Genomic DNA, 12,448 nt, shown 5'->3' on the forward strand with positions numbered 1-12,448 from the left:
AGCCTGGTGGTTCTTGCTCTGCTCTCCTTGGGAAGCAGAGCTAATGCCATACCAATTGGCTGCCTCAGGTCCTGACAGAGCACTGAGCATTGGCCACTCAATGCCAGGGATTCCCTCCACATGTCCCTACCAAGCAGCCGAGTCCCTTCATGGACCCGACATCCCCCTGAGGGGACACAATCCCAAGAGATCATGGCTCTGCCACCCACAACTCTCCTTACCTCGCAGTGGCAAGAGGCAGTGGCTGGGAGTCCTGGGTCCACACCACCAGGGGAGGGGGATAGCCTTGAGCCTCGCAGGGCAGAGTGGTCTCCTGCCCAAGCACAGCCAGGATGGTTATGGGGTCTGCTGCTTGCGATCCGTTCACGCTGATCCTGGGCTTCGCTGGGTGGAGAGGGAGCATGGATGAGGCAGGAATATTTCAAGTGTTCCACAGCCCTCATTGCTGCTCTTCCCATCCCACAAACCCTGGAACCTGGCTAGGTGGCCCAGGGGAGCTAGGAGAGTTCTGAGGTCATGCTCTCCCAACCAGTCACCCTCTGGAGCTGGTGCCAGTCCCGGGCACTCACTGCTGACGAAGAGCTGCATCTCCCGGCTGGAGAAGCCTGCTGTGTTGGTAGCTGTGCAGAAGTAGGTTCCAGCATCCCCAGGGGAGGATGAAGAGATCAGGAGGGTCCCATTGGGGTCAAGGTGGTAGCGTGGGCTCAGCGAGATGGGCTCTGTGCCCTGCAGAGGAACGGGAAGGGAGGAAGGAAGACAGCAGCGCCTCTCCCATGAGCTGAGCATCCCAAGGGCAAGAAGAGGACTCTGGATCCATCAGAGAGGGCTACCTCCCAGTTCCAGCTTACCAGGGCACTTGGTGCCACCTCCCTGGGCAGCCACAGCCATACTGGAGACCTACATCCCCTCCAAACACGTTACCCCACACTGGAGGGTGACCCAGAGCCTGGCTGTCTGCCCTCGTCACCTACCTTTGCCCAGGTGACAGTAGGGGGGGGCACACCGGTGGCATTGCACCGCAGACTGACAGCCTCTCCCTCGGTGGTGGTGACAAGGACAGGGCCAAACTCAATGCTGGGTGGAACTGGGAAGGAAGAGGAACACCTCATCCTGCGTGGCCAGGGATGTCCAGCAAAGAGTGCGGTGCTTTGCTGCTGAAGAAGTGTAGAGGGCACCCACTCCCTGTTCATTGCAGAGCAGGGATGCCCGGCACCCTGCCACTCACCGTGGATCACCAGGGACACGTCCTGCCTGTGTGAGCCGAGGGCATTGGTCACCTCACAGGTGTACCTCCCTGCATCCCCCTGCGACGCCTGGTCCATGTGCAGGCTCCCGTCAGCCCGCACGGAGTAGCGGCCACTTGGGGCAACCTGGGCGCAGGGAGAGAGCAGAAAGCAGGACAGACAGAGGGGTCAAACATCACCGTATGACCCTGTCTTTGGGCCTTATCTAGAAATCAGCGGGAATGCCTTGATGCAGTGATAAATCCACGTTACCCTCCCAACCCAAATGCTTCCCTGGCATCTTCCACCAGCAGCTTCAGCCCCAGGAGGTTGAATAACTGGTCCTGCAGCAAAGCCCCTGCTGCAGGGCCATACTCGCAGCTGCCCACCCCCCCACCCACCATCCCGGGGTGGCGGGGGGCACAGAAGCCTCACCGGCTGCCCATCCTTCAGCCATCGGCGGGCTGGGAACGGCCTCCCGGCCAGGATCACGCAGGGCAGCGACACAGGCTGGCCTGGGAGCGCATGGACCACAGGGGATGCGAGAGCTATTTCTGGGGCTGCTTGAAAGAAGGGAAAGGGAAACAATATTAATTGGAGATTAACTGGCCAGGAATGCTCAGGAGAACAGATCTGGATCGCCTTTCTTCCAAGGTCCAGACATTGGCTCGGCACCGGCCAGCTCTGACATTCAGCTCCCCCAATAATTTGGGGATATTCATCTACAGTTTGGGCTCAAGCCTGTGTCAGTGCATTAAGCCAGAGAAAGCTTGGCTTGGAAGGGCATTATCCAAACCCTGCGCTGGGATGAGTTTTGCTGAGCGTTCACCGCAGCCGGCTCGGGAGGCGACGTGGCTGCTGCACTCTCACAGCCAGTGCTGGCAGCAGCCAGGATCAATACACCAACAAAAGCACGTAAAAGCAAACCGTGTCCGGTGACCACGAGCTTGACCTCCGCTCGGATTTTCCCAAACTCGTTCTGGGCTTCGCAGATGTAGACGGCTTGGTCATCCAGCGAGGCGCCTGGAGCACAGCAGGGAGAAACCTGAGCTTGGTGGGGCTGGAAAGCCCCGAGCAAGCTCCGGGACAGGGTGACACTGCCCTCCCCAGCCCCACCACCGCCTCTGATGGGGGACAGACCCTGCAGGGCTGGAGACTTGCAGGCTGTTACAGCATACCTAAGCTCACACAAGTAAAAAGTGCAAATAAACCCACTATGTCAATGCTTTACTACCGCAAAAAGAGTGGGCACAGCGGGTAACCCCACTGCTGGGACACCAGCCTGCAGCGGGGCAGGGGGAGAGCACCCAAGGGTGACACTGTAAGCATGCTCCCGGGGGGGATGCCCGTGCGTGCTCTCCGCCATGCCAACACACGCTCAGCGCTCTTACTGTCGATGAGGAGCTCAGCAGCCTCCAGCTGTCTGGAAACACCGGGTGGCCCATGCCAGCCCGTCACAGGCTTCCCGTCCTGCCGGGACCAGGCGACCTGTGGCAGGGGAGAGCCCTCGACGCGGCACAGCAGGCTCACGCTGTCCCCGACCTCCACCGCCATGTCCCCCAAGGGCTCGGGAAAGTGAGGGGCAGCTGGAGGAGAGAGCAGCGGAGCCAGGGATCAGGCAGGTCCAACACCCCCTTCCCCATAGCAGGCTCCATGCTCTGCACAGCCCGAAGAGATGGGGCTGCAAAACCCACAAGCCAGGTAACCCTGAAGAGTCGTGAGATTGACTTAAAGCGGTTGGTGCTCTTCCAAAGCTGTTATAGCCATTGCAGTTCCCATCCCTTCCAGTTACACTCAGCACCCCCCTGGCTCAGCAAAACCTCTTGCACTTTTCCACTTTTAACTGCTTCAAGCCTCACTGCCCCCAACTCAGAACCTCCTCTCCGCCTCCTCCCCAGGCTCTTCCATCCCTTCTGCCTCTGGTGGGAAGCCCTGACCATCAGTTGGGGTATCTGGATTTCCAGACAGACAGAAACCAGCCTCCACCGCATCCCACTAATTGCACTTTGCACGCCCAGTCTTGCCCCAAACCATTGTGTCTCATGCAAGAGCATCTACACCAGCCTTCTGCCACTTCTTGAGCCTCTTCTCTCCTCCTGACCCTTGGAAATCCCACCAGGCTTCAGCTTGTACTGAGCACTGACACCCCCACGTTGGGAAATCTGAGAGCTGGGAGCGAGAGAGGAGCCTTGGAAAGCAGTGAGTGGGAGCTGAGCTGGGAGGGAGCGTAGTGGAGATAGGCTTGAGTGCTCAGTGGCATCGAAAAGGAGAGGCAGAGACTTACACCCTACATCCAGCACGGTGTTGTTGAAGGCAACGCCAGCCTCGCCGAGAGCCTCACAGACGTACTGCCCTGCATCCTCCTCCCGCACCGCCTGCAGCCGCAGGACGGCACGCTGGGTGCCGCGTGGGAGCACCGCCACCGCCTGCTCGCCTGCCCCAAGACCCCCTGCATCAGCGCCTCGAGCAGCCCCGGGGCTCCCTCCTGCCGTCGGTCCAGGGGACCCCGCGTGTGATGTCCCTGCAGGGCAGCGGAGGCGCCCGGTACACAGAGGGGGTTTGCTCCCCAGGTCTGTCCCAGGCTCACCTTTGTACCACACAACATGGGGTGGGGGCACCCCCGAAACCCAGCACTCCAGGGTCACGTCTTCTCCCACCAGTGCCTTCAGGCTGGGTGTCACCGCCAGGATGGCAGGAGGCTCTGCGCCACGGGGAGAGACACGGCTTCAGCGACTCCCTGCAGTGCTGGGTGCAGTGCCATTTATCCCGAGAGGACCCTGGAGCCCTGGGAGCTGCCCCCCAACACCCTCCATCACAGACAGCCCCATCCCATAGCTCGCATGCCGCAAGGTCCCAGCTGGCAGACAAGGGACAGCAAGGGGGTGACAATAAATCCCTCCCGCGGTGGCTCCGAGCCCGGGCCCTTCCTGGGACACTGCTGGCTGTCAGGGAGCAAGTACCGGTGAACTCCAGGGTGATGACTTGTTCATCCCAGCCCAGCACACTGATGGCGTAGCAGCTGTAATTCCCCGCATCCTCCGGGACGGCAGCCGTGATGTGCAGGGTACCCTGAGCATCTATGAAAACCCTGCAGCAAATGAGGAGAGAGGGAAAAACGAGTCTGTAAAAATAAGCTGATGAAAAGTGAATTGAAATAAGTGAGTGGGCTTAAAACCACCCTGCACATGTGGTAAGCGCTGGGCATTGGATAGATGTGGGTTAGCACTTAACGCCAGTTCCATCAGCTGCTGCAGGGAAGGACATTGCTATGAACCAGGGAAAATCATTGAGAATTGGGCTTTTTCACCTCCAAAGTAAAAAAAAAAAAAAAACACAAAAAACAAACAAACCTTCCCCAGAGTCCACTCCAGCACTCACAGCCTGACACAGACAGGGAGGTGGAAGCCAAAAAGCAGAAGAAATTAAGGGGAAGCACAAGGAGTAATTTGAGGCTTGAGTGCACACCAGGCGTGCAAAGCATCTCAAGTCCCCCTCAGTGGGCACGGTGACCTGGATAAGGCAGGATGGCTTAAAAATAAATATATGAAATGAAGGCTAGCGCTATGCCAAACGTCTCAGTGCATGGGCTGGGGATATTGCAGTGCCTTCCTCTTTCCAGAGCTATGGGCAACCCCAAGCCCCTCTCCCTCAGCCCGTGCATCCCTGCGAGGGGAGCACCATCCCCGGTGGGACAGGGAGGACGAAGGCACCGCGGTCCCCAGGGGTTACCTCTCGTCCTGCTCCAGCGCCCAGCCCCAGCGCCTCCAGGTGGTATGGGGCGGGGGGTAGCCCCCAGCCACGCAGTTCAGCCCCAGCTCCTGGCCCCTGCTGAAACGCTGGGGGCTGGCGTCGACCTTCACCCACGGCGCCTCTGCATGGCAAAGGGTTGGAGAAAAGCTCAGCTCCCGGGTGCCATCCGCCATCCACCCCCGGGGCAAGGCATCACCCAGGCCAGGGTCCCGTGCAGGGCAGAGCCTACCCTGGATGAAGAGCCAGAGGGAGGCGGTGGCGGTGCCATGGGCACTGCGTGCCACGCACTCGTACAAGCCCCCGTCCTCCGGCTGCACACGGCTGATCTCCAGCGAGTGATTCTGCAGCAGCCTGGCCCGGCCATCCCCCGGCTGTGCCACCTTCCCGTCCCAGCTCCATGTCAGGTTGTAGGGCACGCTGCTCAGAACCGGGCAGGACATGACCACATCTTGGCCCGGTGAAGCTGTGATGTTGCCCAGGGCTTTGAGACGTGGTGGTGGCTCTGCAAACACGACACGCCGCGGTGAAACAAGCCCATGCCCAGCTGCAGCCCTGGAGACCCACAGGGACCGAGGCTTGGCAGGAGCGATCCCCACCTGAGACAGAGACGTAGGCACGAGCCCGCGTCACCCCGACCTTGCTCGTGGCCGTGCACTCATAGAACCCTTCGTCACTCTTGGACACCACAGGGATCAACCAGCTGACATTCCCCCAACTCCTACAAAAAGGGAGATTACAGGGTCGCCCCCACCCCAGAGCTCTGGAGCTGGGGCTGCCATGCCACCACCCTGCTCCAAATCCCTAGGACTCTTTTCCATCCAAGCCAGGCAAATGGATGCACCCCCACCTCCCACAGCATCACTTGGGCACATCCCTCGGGATTTCCCCCTGCTTCCTTGGGATGCTCCGGACTTGCAGGCTCCCAGCTAGAACACAGCATCCCCCCACCAGGGGGGCACAGCTGATGTTACTGTCCACATCCATCATGGGTCCACCATGGAGCCCACTGGGCCAAACCAGAGGCTCACCTGAAACGCTGCTCTTCCCCGAGCTTCCTGCTCCCGCGGCTGAGCTGCAGATGGAAAGCGACCTCACTCTGTGCAGAGCAGGAGATCAGCAGTGGCTCGTGGCTGTAAGCCTGGATCTTACTGGAGATGTTCACTTCGGGTAGACCTGGAAGCAGGTGGGGACACGCACACATGTAAACACTCCTGGGGAGCTCACCAAGGGCTGCACTGGGAAGCAGGGTAAAAAAATATCCAAGCAGAAACCAAAGCAGAGGCAGTGCTGGAGCCTCTGGCACCTTTGGGGAGTATGGGGACCACTCACCGGGGACCACGCTGGTGTAGGTGACCCCGGAGAGGCGGTGCAGGGGGTGGCCCTGGGCGTCTTCGCCCTTCACTTTCAGCAGAAAGTCACCTGGGGGGACACGGAGCAGTGAGCCCACCCAGAGCTGCCCCAAGGAGGTGTTGGAGAGGGGCCGCATGGGAAGCGAGAGCAGGGCATGGCCAGAGGTGTTGAAGAGCTCGATCTCCTGCAAGTGCCCAGGTGGCTGGAGACTGGTGCAGTTCACCACCACAGAGATGGGCAGACCTGGAGGGAGGGAAGGGAAAAAAACAATCCAGCCATGTTCCTGGCTGCAACAAGCCCCAACACAGCATCCATGCCCCCAGGGAGCACCAGCCTCACCCTGCACCGGCTGCTCCCAGGGCTGGTCAGCATCGGAGTCCAGCTGGGTGGAAAAGCTGGCTTGAAAATTAATGTTGCTGATGCCCGTGATCCTCAGTGAGTGCCGGCCGCTGCTCTGGGTCTAGAAGCAGAGCAAGAGGCACATGCCAAGGGCAGGGGAAGGGAGAGGCGATGGGGAAGGGAGGAGGCGGCAGTTGGCCCCTTCCAGCCCGCTCAGGCATCCTCTGCCTGGCTGGAGGTGGATGGGGGAAAGCCCACGCCTGGCAAAGCTAAATATCAATCAGGGGATGGGTAGGGGCTGTGCAGGGTCCACCACCAGCCTACCGTGACCGACCACATCCCTGGCTTGTGGGGCTCCATGCCCAGCACCATGGCCGAGTTGGGGATGCTGAGCAGTTCCTTCAGATCTTGGCCTTTCTTGAGGACCTTTCCTGCAACAGTGAATGACCCTCTGGGATGGGCAGCCCGGGTCCATCCCCTGGTCCCAGCAGCCATCCCAGGGCTCACCACGGTGCAGAGCCTCACACAGCTCTCACAGCCAGGGCAGCAGAGAAAACCCTCCTAAAACCAGAGGCAAAGCCAACCCGGGAGGGGAGCAGAGACACTTTGTGCTTAATGGGAGCTTTGCAGCTCACTGCTTTTCTGTTTTAAGTTCTCAGTGCAGGGTTTGGCTATCCCCACGCCTGCAGCCCTGACCTGAGGGCTCTCCAGGAGGCAAAGCATCACCCCCCACATGCTCCCCTCCCCTGGGCTCCTACCTGCTGGATCCTGGACCTCGATCCCCGGGGCAGGACCACTCAAGGAGATGGTGACCTCCTTCAGGCTAGGGTCGAAGGGAACAGACCACGTGTGCTCCCCACCATCCTCATGGTCCATGGACAGCAAGTGGACTTTGGAGGCCTGGATGGCCTCTTCCACCCACTTCAGCACCTGGGGGACACATGGGGGAGGATTAACCCGGATCCCCCCTTGCTGTCAGGTATGGCCATTTTGGGACCTGTATCGCACCAGGTCAAAATCTCAGACACGGCTGCCAAACAGTGCCCAGGCGAGGGACCAGCGGGTGCCAGCACGAGGGTGGCACTGGGATGGATGGGCAGGAGGTGGTGGCCCTGGCTGAGCCCCCCTTGCCAAAAGCAGTTGAGTAATTTGGTGTAATTGTTATTGCCAGGTGGCTCCTGCTCAGCCGCTCGGAGCGGGCACATTATTACCCCCCAGCTCGCTCATAGGAATAGAAACCATTCAAATACACAGCTGCTGGAGGCTGGGCAGGGGGTGTTCTGGGGGTCTGCTGCCCGGTACTATGCAGAAAAGCACTTTGATCTTCCTCAGATCTCCGCAATTTCATGCCGGTCAAGATCTTCAAGGACAGGGGCAGGCAGAGGGGCTCCGCTCCCTGCGGCCAGGCCACGCGCCCGATTGCCGGGATGCTGAGAGCAACAGGAGCCCCCCAGCTTCATCCTCAGCCCCAGGCAGACGCCTCCCCTCTGCGAGGACAGGCGAGCCAGCTCATCCCAAGGGTCACACACGCAGCCCAGCAGCAAGCTCGAGAGCAAAGAGCCTTCTCCAGCCCTCCCTTTGGTTTCAGGCTGAAGCAGGGCTCCTGGAGCAATCTGGGGGTGCCCTGGGCACAAGGATTAACCCTAGGAAAATGTAAGAGCAGCCAAGCCAGGCTGGACCACACACACTTCCATGACCCTGTCCCTGCTCCCGAAGGTCTTCCCACTGACCTCTGTCACCTGCTGCTTGTCCAGGTGGAAGATCTGCCCGGAGCTGGTGGCAGCGATGCGCTCGTACACACGGTACCCGGGGTGGCTCCTGTCCCCGCAGTCCCCCGTCAGCACAAACACCACCTGCCACAGCAATGCTGCCCATAGCATCACCCACAGCCACGGGGGTCTGTCCATCCCAGGGAGGGGGCACAGCCAGCATCGAATTGTCCCCAGTACATCAAGCCAGCCTGGGGGATGCAAAATTCACCCCACTAACAGGGGGTTTATTGCTGTGGCTCACCTGGGTCTGCTTGTGCTGCAGCAGCCGCAGCAGCTCCTCCTGCTGCTCATAGTCCTTGGCCCGAGCATCCGAGAAGACGTAGACAAAGGAGCCAGGGTGTGAGACCTCCACGGCCAGCCTGATGGCTCCGACGCTCATCTCTGGGCAGTCCCCTCCACCCTGCGGCGCACAGGGAGGGATGTGGCACAGGCACCGAGCCACCCGGTGCTCAGCCCTTCCCTGCTGGTCTCCCGGCAGGATCCCACCCAGGGTCTGCTCGTAGGGAGGAATGGCACCTCCTTGCTGGAGTCAGCCCAAGCACAGACAGAGCAGCGCGATGGCACCGCAGGGACAGGCAGGATCACAAGGACCCGTCCCCATCTCACTGCTAACGAGGATTAAACCACCCATTTGGGGACCCAGAATCACAGAAGCCCGTGGCTACCCACCACACCTTCACTGGGCACATTCGTGCCCACCCCAGCCCATCACCCCCCACACAGCAGCAGAAGCATCCACCACAGGCAAGCGCAGAGGCACAGCGAGGACCAGCTCCCGCTTCCACAGGGATTTGCACCCCGAAGGGCTGTGAAACAATTTGCAGCCGCAGCTTTACACCTCCCACCAAAACACAGCTGCATCCAAAGGGAAACACCACAGGGATTTTAGCAATGCATGGGAGGCAGGGCAGGAGCGGGGATGCATAAAGCATGATTAAACTTCCAGAGAGGATTTCAGCTGGCAGAATGCAGCTGAAATTGTTTAAAAAAATTTAAAAACTCAAACAATTTTCAAGCAGCACTTCCAGAAGAAGAGATTTTTTTTGGTTCCATGGAGAGTTTGTGCAAACTCTCCCAGGGAAAGCATTCCCACTTTGGGACAAGAACTGTGAACTGAGAACTCTCTGCCCCACCGCAGGAGCTCGGGGCTCAGTGCAGCATTGCCCACCTTCTCCACTCCCACTCCAGAGCAGTCAGCCCCCAGCAAGCCCAGCTCAGCCCCAAGCCCCCACCTCATTCCCAGGGGACACCAGGGAGCAGGGATTGCTCCTGGGACCCACCGCCATGCAGGAACGCAGGGCCAGGCTTCCCACCAAGGGCCACGCACCAAGCCACACGTGGGGCAGCACGCAGGGCTGAGGACGCCTACCTGGACATGGAGCTCCCGCAGGCGCTGCTGGAAGAGCCGTGGGTCTGCGGTGAGGGTGGCAGGTCCCACCTCTGCAAGGACACCAGCACCTCAGCCTCCCCAACCAACGGCACCGGCCTCCTGCAGTGCCACGTTGCCAGCGCTCCCAGCCACCCGCCCTGGCTTAAACACCCTTATGGGATCTGTGAGACTCAGGGTTAAGCATCTACCCTGGCTTTTCACCAGGGGAAACGTGGCTTTGGGCACACTGACCCCATGCCCAGGGCTACAGCCCACCCTAGGAAAGCTCTCAGCCAGAATGAGCTGCAAACCGATGCAGAAACCCTTTTACTGCCTCTGCCTTCTTCCCTGTCTGGCTCCAGTGATTTTCATTCAAAGTCAGTCTTTCTGCTGAAAATAAAGGCTCGGTCCCGCTCTCCTTGTAGGGGCTGGGGGCTCTTTTGGAGAGCAGCTGCTATTTATGGGTGTGCACAAAAATCCCAAGGCAAAGACTGGGACAGAAAGAAATTATTCTGGTGCTGCAGTACGCTACCAAAACCTCTCAGGGAGTGGTGCTTTTATTGAGCCAACCTGAAAATGAGCTGTGGACTTGCACAGAAATGCCCCCCCACGACTATACCTGGGAAATTGGAATAGACTGGAAATAGGAAAGCCACCCACAAGTGGGTGCCAGCATCACTGTGATTAATCCGGTGAGAAACGGCTTGCCCTATGCCCGCAGGGCAGCTTGGAGATGGGAGCCCCTGCCCAGCACTGTGCCCTTGAGCTGCGGCTCATCCCACGGTACCATCCCCATTGCAGTAGTCATTAAAAATAGGGAAGAGGGACAGTGCAGCACTTGGAAAGTGCATGTTTCAGCCCCAAACCCAGCCAGAACCGCACCCCAGGTCCCCGCAGCCCCATCTCCCCATGGGATGCATGCCTTCACCCTGTCCCAGCCGTACCTGGGTCGTGGAAGGGGACCAGCACGTAGTTGCTGATGGGCTTCGTGCTCCTGCTGAGCGTCCGCTCCAGGATGCGCGAGGCCCCGTCCATCACCTGCACCAGGTCGTCATACATGGAGCCGGTGACATCGAAGACAAAGGCTAAGGTGGCTCCCCCTGTGCCGGGGGGCAGCTCGGCGAGACTGGGGGCCAGCAGCAGCCAGAGACTCACAAACACCCCTCCGTGGGGTGGCATCATGGGGGGAGACCCTCGGGTGCTGGGGACACCCCTTTTGTCCCAGGGTCCTTCCCCCAGACCCCCAGGGCACCGTCCCCACACCAGGGAGGGACTCAGGGTGCAGGGGGCCACAGGTGGTGGGGACAGAGCAGGGACCCCAGCCAGGGGACGCCCAGCCGCTGCAGCTGCGGACCTGCTCCTCCAGCGCTCAGCTTCTGGGAGGGAGGGAAGGAGGGAGGGAGAACAGGAATTTTGGAGCCAGCGGCATGGGGGGGTGGTGGGTGGGAGCTGGAGGGAGCCGGGATGGGGATGCAGGGATTGGGAAGCACGTCCTGCAGCCCACAGGATTGTCAGAAACACTGCCCAGGCCCCCACCCCGGATCTGACCCCCCCCTTCCCCGGCTCAGAGAGCCCCCACTCTGCCAGGGGGAGGCGGGGGTTAGGGGAGGACACGGGTGCTCACAGCTGAGCGCCTGCGGGGAAACCCTGCCAAAGCACGGCAGGGGGGAACAGAGCCAGCTGCGAAAGGGATCCCGAGGAAGTGACACCCCACCCCCACCCCCCCCACCAGGCAAAGGGCCCTCCCTGGAAAAGGGGCTCTAGGAGGGCTCCGGGGGGCTCCCCAGCGTATCCACCCCAGGAACAGGGAGCAAACAGCCATGTAAAGCGCAGACAAAGCCGGAGCCAGGAGAAGGGCCGGGAAAGGCAGCCCTTGGCCGGGAGCACTGGCCAGAGGCTGCGGAGCTTTTCCTGGCTCCCCCCGCAGCCGAGCGCTGAGCTCATGGCTGCTCCAGAGGGATGCTGCACTCTTGCTCAACTCTCCCCCCCGGGGGCCGGGCAGCAGCCGCGGCCAAGGGCCGGCTCCAGGTGAAGCTGCGCACCGAGGGACGGATCCTGACCGGGCTGAGCACCCCCTCCCGCCCCCAGCGCCTCCCCGGCACCAGCCCGGCTCCTCCCAGACACAGGGGATGGGGGACATTAGGGACCGCCCATCCCACGTCCCCACACACGGAACCGTGGGACCCTCTTTTGTGTCCCTCTATCCCATGTGTCCCTGCAAGCCTGGGCCCAGCCCAGCACAGTCCCAGGGTGGGTGAGAACCCCCCCTGCAGGAGGGCAGAGGGGGCAGCCACATGGCACCATGAGCTGTGCTGGTGGCCTGTCCCCCTCGGGTCCCACAGCCAGGGCTGTGCGCTTGTGTCCAGCTACCCACCCACAGCCCCTTGTCCTCCCCACACTTTGCACCCCCAGCCCCCCACTCACTGCAAGCTCTTGGGGGGGTCCCCCACCCCACAGTGCCACCAAACCTACCGCAGAGCATCCCCAGCCACTAACCCTACGCCCCGGCAGGGAGCGCCTCTCTCCAACAACACCGGCACCCAGAAACCCCAACAGCTTTTACCCATCACCAAATTAATCCCAGCCAGCCCTTCCCACACCCACCAGCATTCCCAGTCCCAGGCGCACCTGCACTAGCTGGGCTT

General features: G+C 60.7%; 1 protein-coding gene across 5 annotated transcripts in view; it reads right to left on the reverse strand.

Moving 5' to 3' along the window:
* The window catches only part of HMCN2 (hemicentin 2), a 37,359-nt gene extending 26,191 nt beyond the window's left edge, over positions 1 to 11,168 (reverse strand). For all 5 annotated transcript variants that reach the window (XR_012590034.1, XM_074608760.1, XM_074608761.1 and 2 more), the window contains exons 1-22: positions 10,748 to 11,168; positions 9,804 to 9,874; positions 8,676 to 8,834; positions 8,393 to 8,515; positions 7,421 to 7,592; positions 6,987 to 7,093; positions 6,663 to 6,783; positions 6,303 to 6,566; positions 6,002 to 6,146; positions 5,570 to 5,691; positions 5,203 to 5,475; positions 4,953 to 5,094; positions 4,184 to 4,311; positions 3,811 to 3,924; positions 3,508 to 3,657; positions 2,615 to 2,809; positions 2,151 to 2,246; positions 1,659 to 1,783; positions 1,226 to 1,370; positions 972 to 1,084; positions 570 to 726; positions 222 to 384 (exon numbers count right to left, since the gene is read on the reverse strand). Coding sequence is in view for 4 of the 5 variants with exons in the window: in XM_074608760.1 (XP_074464861.1) it covers positions 222 to 384; positions 570 to 726; positions 972 to 1,084; positions 1,226 to 1,370; positions 1,659 to 1,783; positions 2,151 to 2,246; positions 2,615 to 2,809; positions 3,508 to 3,657; positions 3,811 to 3,924; positions 4,184 to 4,311; positions 4,953 to 5,094; positions 5,203 to 5,475; positions 5,570 to 5,691; positions 6,002 to 6,146; positions 6,303 to 6,566; positions 6,663 to 6,783; positions 6,987 to 7,093; positions 7,421 to 7,592; positions 8,393 to 8,515; positions 8,676 to 8,834; positions 9,804 to 9,874; positions 10,748 to 10,985 (3,323 nt within the window). In the remaining variant the exon portion in view is untranslated. The remainder of the gene's footprint in view (positions 1 to 221; positions 385 to 569; positions 727 to 971; positions 1,085 to 1,225; positions 1,371 to 1,658; positions 1,784 to 2,150; positions 2,247 to 2,614; positions 2,810 to 3,507; positions 3,658 to 3,810; positions 3,925 to 4,183; positions 4,312 to 4,952; positions 5,095 to 5,202; positions 5,476 to 5,569; positions 5,692 to 6,001; positions 6,147 to 6,302; positions 6,567 to 6,662; positions 6,784 to 6,986; positions 7,094 to 7,420; positions 7,593 to 8,392; positions 8,516 to 8,675; positions 8,835 to 9,803; positions 9,875 to 10,747) is intronic.
* Positions 11,169 to 12,448: the final 1,280 nt, after the last annotated feature.

This window comes from Larus michahellis, chromosome 15, assembly GCF_964199755.1.
Source record: "Larus michahellis chromosome 15, bLarMic1.1, whole genome shotgun sequence".
NCBI classification, from domain to species: domain Eukaryota; kingdom Metazoa; phylum Chordata; class Aves; order Charadriiformes; family Laridae; genus Larus; species Larus michahellis.